General features: G+C 41.6%; 1 protein-coding gene across 1 annotated transcript in view; it reads left to right on the top strand.

Annotated features, from left to right (window-relative positions):
• LOC134289960 (uncharacterized) overlaps positions 1 to 8,285 on the top strand; it is a 26,674-nt gene extending 18,389 nt beyond the window's left edge. The window contains exons 4-5 of the mRNA XM_062856812.1: positions 6,214 to 6,390; positions 6,457 to 8,285. Of these exons, the coding sequence (XP_062712796.1) occupies positions 6,214 to 6,390; positions 6,457 to 8,118 (1,839 nt within the window). The 3' untranslated portion in view covers positions 8,119 to 8,285. The remainder of the gene's footprint in view (positions 1 to 6,213; positions 6,391 to 6,456) is intronic.
• Positions 8,286 to 15,248: the final 6,963 nt, after the last annotated feature.

The raw sequence follows: 15,248 nt of genomic DNA, 5'->3' as shown, positions 1-15,248 counted from the left end.
TGGGATTCTTCTTGGAACTCATTCTGGGAAATTCTTCTGGAATTCTTTCAGAAATTGCTTCCATGATTTCTTCATGAACTCTTTCCAGAATTCATCTAGGAACTCTTTTTTGGATTCCTTCTAGCTTCGATTGGAATTCCTGCAGATCCTTCTGGAATTCCTCTGGAAATTCATTGCGGAATTCTTTCAGATGTTACTAATTGAAATCCTCCAGAAGTTTATTAGGGAGTATTTTGAGAAATTCATCCTGCAGTTTTTGTTTATGGAGATTTACTTATGAAGTTTCTACAGGATATCCTCGAGGAAGTACTCTAGCAAGTTCCTTCTGGTTTTCATCAGAAGCTATTAGGAGAATGACGGATGGCGTCAGAAATCATTTCGTTTATGTGGCTTTTGATGTTTGAGCCTTAACCTCTTTAAAAAAGCCGCTACCTATAGTGAATGTTGAGTCGCCATTCTGGATTTTAGTCCGTCATCTTGGAAATTCTGGTCGCCATTCTTGAACTCAGGACCAGGGTTGAAAAAATCTCATTCACTTGAATTAATTTCTGCTGAACTGAATGCTTTTGACATTCATTTTCAGCTCCGCTGTGAGATACTTGAAAGTGAACGCAGAAAAATTCAACTAGGGGTAGGCGGGGCATAATGAGCAGGTGGGGCATAATGAGCACCTTGTATTTTCACTGTAAATCTTCAAATTTACAAAACAAATTGCTTGATTGTAGCTTAATTATCTAAAATCCAATGAATTGATGACGAAACATTAGTCAAAATAGCCGTTTACCTTGAAAAAATAATCAAAATGCGTAAAGTGGCCATATACCGGGAAAATATTATAAGAACCAGGTGACCTAAAATAAGGTTTTGGGTATCGAAATAACAATTTTGTGGGTATCTATCAAGTTTCTTGATATTCCTTGAGCCAATGAAATGTATTCGTAACACTTTTCAACTATTTGTAAAATTATTTTGTTGAAAGAATATGCTTCAAAGAGTTGGTAGTAGGGTGGGGCAAAATGAGCAACTGGTGAAAAAATAATTAAAATGGTAAACATCTTCAACAAACGAATTTTTATTTTGGTTTTCTTTGTTTTGATGCATATAGTAAGGTTTTGTCATTCACTTTCAATTTATTAGCTTGAAAATGTCAGTATCTGTATATTATCGTCGTTTAAAAATTCCTCAATAGTAGACTCTTTAAAACCCCACAGTTCCCTACAAATTAAACCCCATAATCCCTTCAAATTCTCATTGATTGTTGCCGGTATGCTTTATCATTGACAAGAATAGTCAATTAGCATTTGATTGTGTACAAAACTGGGATTGATCATCCTGCCCCACCTAGGGTGCTCATTATGCCCCACCCCCAAAACGCAACTCGCGATTTTATACGTTTTTAAAAACATAAAATTTTACAATATTTATAACTTTATTCGGAATTTCAACGATTAGCTTTTGTCAGTTAAGGTTTAAATGAGGATTGAACGTTAAAATTACACATTGGTTGCACTTAATTTACTGGATTTGGTGGTAAAATGCTTAAGCTGCTCATTATGCCCCGCCTACCCCTACTTTGTGGAGGTAATGACTGCACCATCATCAACACACGCTCTGCGCTGATGGATGCTTCATGTCAACACCGGCCGCATGAATGCGACTCGCCCATAAGCAAGCGTGGTGAATTTTTGTCGTTTGAGTGCCGGTCACAGGAAAAATGTTGCTTTTGAACCTCGCCGTCTCCCCAGTGTGAGCGACGAGAGAATTTTTATTCGCTTTTCAATTGCCTCCGTGAAGGACAGGGGCTTCAACGTCAGAAGCGGTGTGGTGAAAAGACAAAAACAAAAACTCACGTTCGTTGGGAGCTTTGGAATTTTTGCAACCGTGCTCAGGACTTCTTCCTCATACCAAATATACCCATATTGCATGGTTTTAGAGAATCAAACTCCATTAGCCAGCTGCCATCTTGGATTCCCGATCTCCATCTTGAATATTCTTGTCACTATTTTTTGACTACGGAAATCCTTCCTATTACCAAATATACCCATATTGAATCTTGAATGTTTTATTGATGATGATGACGATGATGATTTTGTTCTACCATCTATTGTAGCAACGCAGCTGCCTATAGCACTGGAATAATCTGAAAAAGCGATTTGATCAAGATTGTGCTGCTGTTATTGATCAGTCATTCTCGTGTATGAAGGACCAAAAAGGGTTGTGCGGACCCGCAAGCAGAGACACTTGCACGAAACCCGCGTCAGGGAAAAGAATCTCCTTCCAAAAGAAAGTTTTCACGAACAACTGCAAAATCAAGCCCTCGATTGACAGAATACTCCCAATAGATGGGGTCGAAGAGCCCGCCCTCAATCCACGAATTGTTAACAACAAGGAGGAGGCAGTCCCAGGCTCCTATCCAATTCGTTTCAATCGGGTGCCCTGATGGTTCCTCCCTTTCCCAATATATGATATACATATATGATATGTTGTTTATATGTGTGATTGTTTATTATATGATAGAACATTCTTACCTTTTTCTTATTTGAAAACTAAAATGTTCTGATTATATTTGGTTAGCATTTATTCACAAATGAAATTTACCTGAATCCTCCGGAAATAAAATGTTAATTAGCAGTAAAAACTCAAATATAACACATTCAGAAAACCCTAATTAAGCCACCTAGCGGTGATGGCGCCTTCCTCGTGCCTTCGAAAACACATTTCAATAAAACTCAAGTGACACACTCGCACTTTCATACGTTAAACAAAAATCCATTACATGGCACCAGAAATCATATCGTTTATGTAGCTTTGATGTTTGCGCCTATATGTCTTAAGGACATATATGAGTGAATCCAAAGATGGCCATCACAATGGTTGCCTTGCAAATACCGAAAGCACGGATCTCGTCATCTAAATAACAAACAGAGCTGAAAAGCAATGAGTAGCCTTGCTCACTCGTGATAAACATTGAGTAGCATTTTCATTTTCGGGCGTTTTGTGGATGACGAGATCGGTGCTCTCAAAAATGTGAGTCAAAAATGTACCTGGACGCTCTCCCATTTCACCATAACAAAAAGCCGCTATCTTGAAGTTTGAGCCGCAATTTTGGATTTAAGTCCACATTTCTTCCCCATACCAGATATACCCATATTGCATGGTTTTAGAGCCCAGAACTCCATTGAGCAGCCACCACTGGTCATCATTTTTGGAGTCCACAATTCGTCCCTATATCAAATAAACCCATATGACACGGATTTAGAGCTTAAAACGCCATTAAACAGGCACCATCTTGAATTTGGAGCCGTCATCTTGGTGTTTGGGCCACCATTTTGCATATTGCGGTCACCATTTTTGACTCCAAACATCTTCCCTATACTAAATATACCCATATTACATGCAGTTAGGGTCTAAAACTGCTATAAACAGCCACCGTCTTGAATTTGGAGCCGCCATTTTGGATTTTAGATCGCCCTCTTGGAAATTGTGGTCGCCATTTTTGGACTCCGGATATCTTCCATATACCAAATACTTATACCCATTTTTCATAGTTTTAGGGCCTAAAACTCCATTAAACAACCTCCATCTTGATTTGAAGCCGCCATTTGGAATTTTAGACCGCTATCTTGGATATTCAGGTTGCCATTTTTGGACTCCGGACATTTTTCCCATACAAAATATACCCTTCTTGCATGGTTTTAGGGCCTAAAACTACGTTATACAGCCGCCATCTTGAATTTAGAACCGCCATTTTGTATTTTAGACCGCTATCTTGGATATTCAGGTTGCCATTTTTGGACTCCGGACACCTTCCTCATACAAATTATAACCATATTGCATGGTTTTAGAGTCAAAAACTCCACTTTACAACCACCATCTTGAATTTAGAGCCGCCATCTTGGATATTCTGGTCACCATTTTTGGACTCCGGATATCTTCCATATACCAAATACATATACCAATTTTTCATAGTTTTAGGGCCTAAAACTCCATTAAACAGCCTCCATCTTGATTTGAAGCCGCCATTTGGAATTTTAGAACGCCATCTTCAGGTCGCCATTTTTGGACACCGGACATTTACCGCATACAAAATATACCCATATTGCATGGTTTTAGGGCCTAAAACTTCATTAAACAGCCGCCATCTTCAATTTGGAGCTGCCATCTTGAATTTTAGACCACCATCTTGGATACTCAGATCGCCATTTATGGACTCCAAACATCTTCCCCATACAAAATATACCCATATTGCATGGTTTAGGGCTTAAATGTGTATGTATGTACAATCCAAACAGTTTTAGTCCTGGAGATCGAAGGTGATAGCTCTACTGCACGTCCAACGACCCATTTCAAGTATGACAAGGCTTCCACGTACATCTTGAGGTCGTTTTCTGAAACAGTAAGCCCCGCATTGATGCATCCGGATATCAATTGGATATCTGAAATGCATTAACACTTCCTGAATCAAAAATTTGCATTTTTGTTTCTGGCGCGTATTTGGTATGGTAAATATCCCATGTATGAATAAAATGACGTTTTTTAATTTAGAAAGATCTCACCAAGTTCTTCATAGTCTGCCGTGATGTAGTTGTATTCTCATTTCTCCAGCGGCGCAGCAGCGATCGAAATATTTAAAATTTATTTCATTGCCGCGTACACTTAAAACGACGTACTCTTCACTTTGCCTCCAAAATCACATTCTTGCATGGTTTAGGGCTTAAAACTCCATTATACAGCCACCATCTTGAGTTTGGAGCCGCCATTTTGGATTTTGGACCGACATCGTAGAATTTTCGGTCTTTTGTGTTAATATCCGCACAAAATTTGTCAACCATACTGAAGGTTACAAAAATCGCCGCAGTTTGATGTGTCGCATGATGGAGCTTGGTCGGGGACTTGGTTCAGTTTTACATGTGGCCAGTTCTACCGGTGCTGGTCCGGATCACTCAAATGGCCATAACTTCGGAACGCTTTGACCGATCTGGTCCATTTTTAATAGCAAACAATGCGGTAAAATTCCGGTTCGATTCGAGCTATAATCCGAAAAATCCAGTGGGCCAATGGGAAGTGCTTTAAAAGTGAGTGACCTTTTTGTACACAGACATACATACACACATACACACATACAGACATCATCTCAATTCGTCAAACTGAGTTGATTGGTATATGTGACTTGACCCTCCGAGCCTTCTATCGAAAATTCGTTTTTTTGTGTGAATATATAGCCTATCAGTACACTTTGGTGTACGAGAAAGGCAAAAAGTACACCAAACTTAGATCTTAGAATGTACATAACTGCCTGATTGCTTTAAACAGGAAAATATGTAGAGCAAGATCTAAATTTGGTGTGGTTGATCTTACACCGCAACGCACCGTTGTTACGGGACACCCATATTGAATGTTTTATTAGCCTTAAACTCCATTAAACAGCCACCATCCTAAATTTTAGGACGTCATCTTAAATTTTAGATCGCCATCTTGGATATTCTGGGCATAAATTTTTAATTCCGAACAACTTCTCCATACCAAATATACCCATATTGCATGGTTTCAGAGCCAAAACTCCATTGAATAGCCGCCAAATTGAATTTATAGCCGCACCTTTTATTTAAGACCGCCATATTGGATATTCTGGTCACCATTTTTGGACTCCAGACATCTTTCTCAAACCAACTATACCCATATTGCATGGTGTTACAGCGTAAAGCTCTATTAAACAGCCGGCATCATGGCCGGTATTTTGAATGTTGAGCCGCCATCTTGAATATTAGGTCGCCATCTTGAATTTTTGACCGACATCTTAGAATTTCTGGTCTCCAGTGCTGATTTCCGCACAATATTCGTCAACCATGCTGAAGGTTACAAAAACCTACGTAATTTTATGTGTCGCATGATGGGATTTGGTTCAGTTTTATAAATAGCCAGTTCCACCGGTGTTGACCCAAATCACTAAACTGGCCATAACTCCGAAACGCCTCAACCGATCCGAACCATTTTCTATACCAAACAATGCGGTGAAATTCCGGTTCGATTCGTCCAAAAATCCGTAAAATCGTTCAATGGGAAGTGCCTTAAAAGTGAGTGACCTTTTTTATACACAGACATACATACACACATACACACTTAAAGACATTTGATCAATACGTTGAACTGAGTTGATTGGTATATGTGACTTGACCTTCCGAGCCTTTTGCCTTTCATTCACCTTTTTCACAGATGCTGCTCACCTATCTGGATCGTCTGTTGATGTTCCGTCCGCTGGAATCGGATAACAAAGCCCTAGTGAAGGATCCTACCGCCATGACGCTGGAAGTGCCGGTCATCTCCCTCGCCGACGATCCCAACTCGAGGAACCCCATTCGAAAAGCCGTCAAATACGCCAAATCTCCAACGGTAATTCATCCTCACCATAGTAATTGTCATCATCGCTAAGATTTCGTTTTTTTTGTATCTTTACAGAGCCGCAGCCCATCGCCTCGACCGTTGGTCGATCAACCGATCGATCACCGCCAGTATCTGATCTACCATCAAGGCGGATGTAGTTGTCAGTACTGCCGCTTTCCGCAGTACAAGTGCCAGGCGCTGCTGGTGGCGACCCTATACGCTCGGTTGGCCTTCCTCAAGGGTCAACTTGGACGCTGTCAGGAGATTTACGACGCCGTTGGCAAACATTGGACTCGAAGTCAGAAGGTATTTGACGGTTCTAGTCTGGTGGGGTGGGACGAGTTTGCTACGTTGATGGCCAGGGGCTTTCTGTATTGTGGACAATTTCGGGCCAAGGAGGGGGATCTCGAGCAGGCTCGGGGGGAATTCGATAGGAGTTTGAATGTGTTGAAAGGAGTTTCGAAAGAGGACAAGGGCTTGATGGAAGAAGTGAAGATGAATATCGCCTCATTGGAAGATTTGCGATTATTGAATCAGGTTAGGGAGAAGGAGAGCCGATTTCCGGAATTTGAAAACTTTATTAAAGAACATCCACGACCGGTCTGTCCGCCAACTCCATCTGTGCAAGTGGGTAGGATGAACGCGTTTACGCCAAGAGTAGGTACCACTAGGATAATGCCAAAGACGGCCGTCAGAGCGGATGATCTTATAAAGCTGGTCGCTCGGAAGCGACTGAAAACTACTCTTGCCAAAGACTATTGCAAGGAATCGGAACTGGTCAGTGCCATGTCGGGATTGTCCTGTGCCTCGGAAAGGCGACCGAACCCCGTCAGCATCTTCGTCGACACACCGGAGAAGCCTTCGGGAACAATCAAGGGCAAAAAGAAGCTCTTTACCCAGGAAGCATCCTCGAAAGATTCTGAGGAATCTCCGAAAAAGCGAGGCCGCCGCAAAAAGACGCAAGAAGGCGAAACGCCGGCAGCTCCGAAGTCCACTCGGAAGAAACGAATCCAGCTAAGCCCTACCCTGAAGACATCCTCCTCCAACGAGTCCTTCAAAGATATCCTAGTCAAGTGCAGCACTCCCATCTCGATATCCCTCGGGAACAAATGTCGGACAGCGACCTCAAAAAAGCCGAAAATGACACCGGCCTTCCCGAAACTGATCTCCAAGGAATCGAAATCTCCGGAGATCCCACAGAACCATTCCTTCAATAGCTCTTTCCGGGATGTGCTCCTCCAATCCCTTAGCGAGTCCACCTCCGGCAAACCTTCCGCAAAAGACAGCAGCGTCATCGTTCTGGACGACTCGGATGTGATAAACACCAGTCTCACGCAGAACAATTCCGTTAACGAAAGCCGAAACGGATGTCTCTCGTTGAAGAAGTATTCGGATCGGAAAACCGCGGCACCGCGTCAACGCAAAATCAACGCGACCAAGGCGTGCCTTCAGTTTGACACATCCTCGCCGGTCATCGACATCACCACGCCGGATCAATCTCCGGCTGTTTTGAGGGCGGTACGTTCGTCCGGTGGAAGTGCAACGACGACGGCAACCACGAAGGACGATCTGAAGAAGACGCGGGGGCGAACGAAGGCGAACAGGGTGGCGACAGTAACGACCAGCAGCAGTCGAAAGGTGGTGACGAAGGAGGTTTCTCCGGAAGTGGCGGAAGCAGGTGAGGTAGTCGTGCCAAGGACAACGCGGAACAAGGTAAGAACTCGCCGGGGAGAGTAGTTAAAGTATTTGTATTATTTTTTTTGTAATTCTTTGTATTTATGAGCAATTTTACCCTAGGTTAGTAAACCAAATTTACGATTCCGTTTTTAAGTTTTATTTCGATAATGATATTCTTCGTTTACTCTGTTGATTTAGATCAATAACAAGCGCTTTAGCATTTAATATATTTTGTATAATACAAGATTGTGTATAGTCGACCCAAATGAAGAAGCCTTCGACTTAGCTAGTGACATACAAACATACGATTAACAATGAATTTGATTTTATGACGAATGACTGACAATAAACGAATTACCTATAGATACAAATAAAATGTTTCATCCTATGCCCCAATGGAGGCGCTGAGCGCCATCGTCGAACGATATTCTGGGCGAATGCCCACTATGGGGTTGACGTATTACCAGGTCAGCTGTTCATTTTTTGTGACTTTTAGTAGGAGCTATTCCGGCATTAGGCTCTGGTCCTGCCTCAGCTACGTTGTCCGCTGAGTTCTTGCTTGTCCTCCTCGAGCATAGTCCAGAGAACCACCGGCCTTATCAGCGTTTTACGCATAGTACTTTTAATGCGAGAGTGAATCTTTTTTGACCGCAGGTTCTTGTGGAGCCCATAGTAGACCTGGCATCCACTAATGATGCGCCTTCGTATTTCACGGCTAACTTTGTTGTTGTTTGTCGTTCATAAGGATCCGCGGTAGACGAATTTCTGCACCACCTTAAAAGTGTCCCCGTCTATTGTAACGCTGCTCCCTAGGCTGTTCCTGTCGTTGCCGCCCGCTCGCAAGTACTTCATTTTGAACGCGTTCGTCATCAATCCGACTTTTGCTGCTCAACGTTTCAAGCAGGTGTTCAGTATGCAGAAGGTTCAATCCCTGACCCGTCCCTTTCATTCTACTTTGGGAGCTGGCCGAATGCCGTTAGGCCGAAAGGGTCGTTAGGCCGAAAGGGTCGTTAGACCGAATAGGTTGTCATTATATGTGTCTACTTAAATATTTTATCGTTTTATATTGCACAAACGAAAAAATGAGAAAAGTCGACGTCATAGGGGAACTGTAGGGGAAATCAATTTGGGAGGCGAAGTAGAAAAGATTTATAATGCAGCCTCTCGAAAAAGCTTATTTTTAGTCAGAAACAAAGAGTTATGATGAACGGCCCTGGGCTTGGATTATATCTTCCAGGAAGCTTTGATTTTGGGCATGTGGCCGATGTGCTTTGCAGTAATGATTGGAATAGCTGAATGTATAAGCAATGGCAAACAGTTCTGTAAAAATCAGATCTTAAAGTCATCTGATATAGTTATACTGATCATGCTGCTGCCTAGTATATCGAACATTTGTCGAAGTCATTTATCTTCTTCTTCTTCTGTATGGCTCTACGTTCTCACTGGAACTTGGCCTGCCTCTCTCCAACTTAGTGTTCTTTGGGCACTTCCACAGTTATTAATTGGAGGGCTTTCTTTGCCTGCCATTGCATGAATTTTGTACCTTGAGAGGCAAGCACAATGATACACTATGCCCAGGGTGTCGAGAAAATTTTCCCGACCGGAACGGGAATCGAACCCACCGTCTCCGGATTGGCGATCCATAGCCTTAACCACTAGGCTAACTGGAGACCCCAAAGTCATTTATGTGTCGGGAAAATATAATTCCAAGTTGGTGAGAATATTACAAACTGAGGGGGGTAATAGGCCCAGTCCGACCCCTGAATGGGCAATGTGGGTTAGTGTATGGGAATGTCATTGAAGGTTTGTAATGTTCTCCGAGGCTTTCGAAATCCAATAGGGCGCGTCCTCGGGTTGCGGATAGGGGGAAAAAGAATATTTTTCGCATTTGTACTGTAATCAGCCAATGTGATATTATCTCCTATGGTGTTGTAGTGCGAATGAATGATCTCATTCTATGGGAATTCGAACCTTGTAATGTATTGTTTATTAACTTCAATTTTCTAAGCTTGACAAGGTTTTGAAGACAAAAGTGAGATGAGAGAATTGCCTAATAGAAAAGTCACATCAGCAAAGCTTTTACATATGCAAATGCTGTCCATGGGGTCATGTCTGTATGGCAATGACTGGTTCTTACCTAGTAGGGGTACTACAAGACCACGCGGACAATTCGATTACAGGCTCAACTGGGGATAATACATTTTCCAGAACTGAAGGGACATTTTTTCCGGGGTGTCTAGCGAGTCGGAGAGGGTAGAAGTTTCCGTTTGACAAAATAAACAATCGGGCGCTTTTTCTTTCTATGACTTGCTTGGCATTTTGTGGATTATTGTTTTTTTTGGCTTTAAAGGTATGCGATTCACTATTGAGCCTTAAAATTATTTTGCATCTGAATTGCATTGATATTGTCAAGTCTGTACCAACACCCTAATCCCACACCAAAATACCCTTTTCCTATCCCATGGCGTTTATGTGGTCAGCAAAGACTATTCAGCCATTACCCCTCCTTATCATCGGCTTTGGACTGACTTGCGCTCTCATTGCCCCACCAAATACTGCAAAATGAAAATGAAAATGAAACAAAAAGTTATGATGAACGGGCACAACCAAAGCTATCGACAGGATAAAGATATTCAATACAGTAATATTGTCAACCAGTGCTGAAAAATTCATTTCGTCATATCTAAATTCAATAACCTACAGTTCATTTTAGAAGCTGAACCTGAAAATATGGTATATGAAAAACTTGTGTGGCTAGACCAGTTCTGCAAGAAAGTCACGGAAAACCCGCTATTTTTCGAATATTTAAGATAAATGTCACGGACTACCTTCAAAAAATGCCAATGATATTCACAGTGAATATCATTTGACATTTATCAAAGGTTGTGTGTAACATTTTCCTTAAATATTCGAAAAATAACGGGTTATCCGTGACTTTCTTGCAGAACTGGTCTAGCCGCACAAGTTTTGCATATACCATATTCTCAGGTTCAGCTTCTAAAATGAGCTGTAGGTAGTTGAATTTAGATATGACGAAATGAAATTTTCAGCACTGTTGTCAACATAATTATACTGCCCCTCTCATCTGTCAGTCCCATGTTGTTTCTAATGCAAATCAATATTTTTGTCTCTCACGAGCCCATTTAAAATAAATTTGATATTTTTCTCGCCTAATCTCACAGCTCAATGTGCCACGAAATGTCTATGCATCACATGAATACACTTTTTTGAAAACAATTGGAGTTATAGTGCAAAACGTAGGCACTTCAAAAAACAACATGGGACTGACATGCGAAGAGGAGCAGTATACTACTTGCAAATGATTGTAATGCAAATCAAAAAGGCTATTATACCTAGCCTAAAAGCATCAACATAATCGTGCTTATCATTCTACCATGAGCAGGATCAGTGTATGCAGAATATGGCACCGCAAGCGAAAAATAGGCAACAAAGAAGGCACGGCAACAACGCTTTGTTTTTTCGTTAGCAGATAATGACAAAATCGCTCCTGAGTTTGTTCACAACTAAAACGGTAGGAATATTTGTCTCGTTCTATTCACATCGTGATTTTCGCATTGTTTTACAATTGAAACTCGACTCTGAGGTTTGCAAGAGTCTTAATTCGTCCAAATGCATATGAATTCGATGATGTGGGTCGAAAATTTCAGCGAAAAACCGGAATATCGGCACACGCATGGCAAGCGATGTTTGTTTTATTGCTCTTATCGCCTGACATGCGCTTGTTGCGGAGTGTCTTTGTTACCAACATGCACCGCTTAGGACAAAGCGTTTGTTTTTCGGCGTGATCCGTTTTTCGTACCCTGAGCAGGATACAAAAAAGAAAACAGCGCAAAGGCAACCAGTTCAATATGGTAAAATATATTACATTTAGGCGCTGTACAAAGTGTAAGTTCAGCTGCCAATTGGAATCGCTTACGTAGTGCCCTAGTGGACAAAAAAGGTGTAAGCATAAGTGGTTAAGAATAAATATAGCATTTCAGCTATTAAATTTATCATCGGGGATTTGTCCTTCTTTTAAACATAGGCTGTTCTTTGTAGTTTTAATGTTCTACTCACTATGAGCATTATAGCAATCAAATTTTTCATCGGAGATTTTTCCTTCTTTTGAAAATAGGCTGCTATTGTAGTTTAAAAGTTAAAAGTTACTCAACCAAAGCAGTCTTAATTCTCCACTGTAGAAAATAAAAGTTTTGGCGACGAGAAGTTATGAAACCACACGAATCAAAATGTCTTCAGAATTTGAAGCGAATCTTTTGAGGATCCTGGAAAATCACGGCCGCATTATCGCAGAGTTGTCAGAGTGAAGCTCAAGCTAGTCACGAAGAACCTCGTCTGCGGAATCAAAGCGAGTCTCTGATCGAATAGTTGTCAAGGGCAATCAACGAGTTCAACTACGACCCGGAAGCAGGAATATCGTTTTAAACCTGGTTTGCAAAATATGAAGATCTGTTCGAAGAAGACGCTCGAGCTGTGGACGGACAGGCCAAGGTTCGATTGCTGCTTCAAAACCTCAACACCGTAGCGCATAAGGTGCATAAGGAGTATGTGAGCTACATCCTCCTGAAGAAGCCGAAGGAAGTGACTTTCGATGACAACCATCAAGACATTGAAGTCCATCTTAGGTCCTCAAACATCGCTTTTCAATAAACGTTACCAGTGTCTGCAGTTTAAGAAGGATCCGACAGACGATTACTTCACCTGCGCTGGAGTTTTGAATATAAAAATGTGAAGAACTCAAGCTCTCGGAGATCAACGCGGACCAGTTCAAGTGTTTGATGTTCTTTTCCGTTTGCCTGAACTCAAGCAAGGACTCGGATGTTTGGACAACCCTTCTATCACGGATCGAGAGTTCCAATTCCGTTATGTCGATGACTTTATGCTCGCTAGCAGAGGAATGCCAGAGACTCCTGAATCTGAAACGAGACACCGACATGATCGAGAAGATCGAAAGAAGATAATCCGGTTGTGTAATTCATCAAAACCGCCACACAACAATGAACCGCAAACCGAAATTCCGAACACACCATGTTGGAGATGCGGCGACATGCTATTCGAAGAATTGCCCCTACCTCCAGCATGAGTATAAACCCTGCAAGAAAACGAAACATAAGAAGGTTATTGCTCCTGTTTTCAGCAAAAGGATAGGAAGAAGAAGCGACCATTCAAGAATAACGCTGTGGTTAATGCACAAGGTCTGTATAAATCAGATCAGTATCTCAGCCAGCCGTAAGTTCGTGAACGGACATCTAGTACGACTAAAATTAAACAGCGCAGCAGACATCACCGTGATTTCATCGGACGTGTACAGACAAATAGGCATCTCCGTTGGAAGTTCAGCATCCATCAACGTTGTTAACGCATCAGTTGACGACATGGGTCTCATTGCTGAATTCGAATGTACCGTTACTTTGGACGACGTCGTGAAGCAAGGAAGATGTTATGTCACAAACGTGGACAATCTCTACTTGTTCGGCATCGAGTGGATCGAGCTGTTTGGATTGTGGGACATTCTGTTCAACGCAGTCTGCAATCATGTCTCCTCAAAATTACATCCAAAATCGGAAGAACTTGCCCACCGTTTACGATCCAAGTTCAAGAACGTGTTCAGGGAATACCTTGGATTTTGAGCATGGGCATGAGCTTAGATGACCTTTTTTTTTTTTTTTCTTCTTTATTAGGGTGATTTTTAGCGCCGATGGCTAGTTCATCACCGAGCCCAACCTAGTGGCTCGCAAATTTCGTTACAATTATGACACAACCAAAAATGAACTAACACTAGGGTAAAAACAGAATTAGATCTGACTATAAAGCCCAGAATCTTGCAAAAAACGGATGACGCTGGCTAGCTTAGATGACCGTGTTCAGTGAAGACCTTGGATTGTGCTTCAAAAAAGGTATTGCTATCAGTCAAGCCACGTATCAAGACCGTATTTCGTCCGAAGCGTCCAGTTCCGTATGCATCAACAATAAAGATTGAAGCCGAGCTGGATCGTCTACAATGTTTGGGAATCATTTCACCAATTCCATACAGCTGTGATCGTTGCTTTAGAACCGAATCAACATCCGTTACCGTTACCACAGGACCTGTTGACGAAGCTGGCGGGCAAGAAATACTTCAGTCAAATCGATTTATCCGATGCTTATCTACAAGTAGAAGTCACAGAATAGCCCAAGATGCTATCAATCAACACTCTGATTCGGAGCAGGATTTCCAAGGCTACAGTGATGCAGATTGGGCAAACCACGTTGGAAATTGGCGTTCAGTTTCCGGCTACGAAATTATGCAAAGCTGTAGTGCGGTTTCTTGGAGCTCGAGGCAATCCACGGTAGCACCGTCTACTACTGAAACCGAATACCTATATGACAATCAATCTTGCCGAGGTGCCGTAAGAACTACGCATAGCCAATCTAGGAGTAGAACGGAACCGGAAGAACTTGAAACTGTGAAACTATGTAGGTAAAATAGATTATTAGGTTTAAAACTGGCTTAGGGTAGGACGGGGCAAGATGAGCACCCTAAGGATCACGTTGAATTTAATGAAAGTGAACACAATTTTTCAGGGTAACTCTCAGTAGTTCTTTTCTATATCATGTTTTCTACCACCCATAAACTACCCATAATCGCATATCAGTCCCATCTTTGCTGGGTTTCCTATTCATATGGGACAACTATGCGATCATAGGCAGTAAACATGGCAGGGTTCAAAATTCACAATAAGGATGATTTATTTGACTAAACAAAAAAGATGTTTTATGGTCAGTTCGAACATGCTGCGGGGCAAGACGAGCACTCCTACGGGGCAAGAAGAGCACTTAATTAAAAACTCAATATTTTAACTATAAATTGGCCATACAGTGATTGATATAGCAAATCTTGTTCATAGCTATGGTATCACGTTCCAAAATTATCAGTTTCTTTCTCGATTATTAAAAAATGCGTTTTTATAATACTTTATACGAAATGACCCGATTATTAAGCGGAAGTCAATGAACGATTATTAAGTGGCTTATTTTTACAAATTTACGCAACCAAATAGTTACAGAGGATACGGAAACCTATGTTTGGCACTATTGAGAGGATTACAATAACTTCAAACTATTTTCTATACTCCCATCAGGGGTGCTGAAATTGCCCCAATACAGAGAAATAACTAAAATTGAATAAATTT

Source organism: Aedes albopictus, chromosome 3 (genome assembly GCF_035046485.1).
Source record: "Aedes albopictus strain Foshan chromosome 3, AalbF5, whole genome shotgun sequence".
Lineage (NCBI taxonomy): Eukaryota > Metazoa > Arthropoda > Insecta > Diptera > Culicidae > Aedes > Aedes albopictus.
Note: the sequence above shows the minus strand (reverse complement) of the source record. Positions and strands in the feature narration are given on the sequence as shown.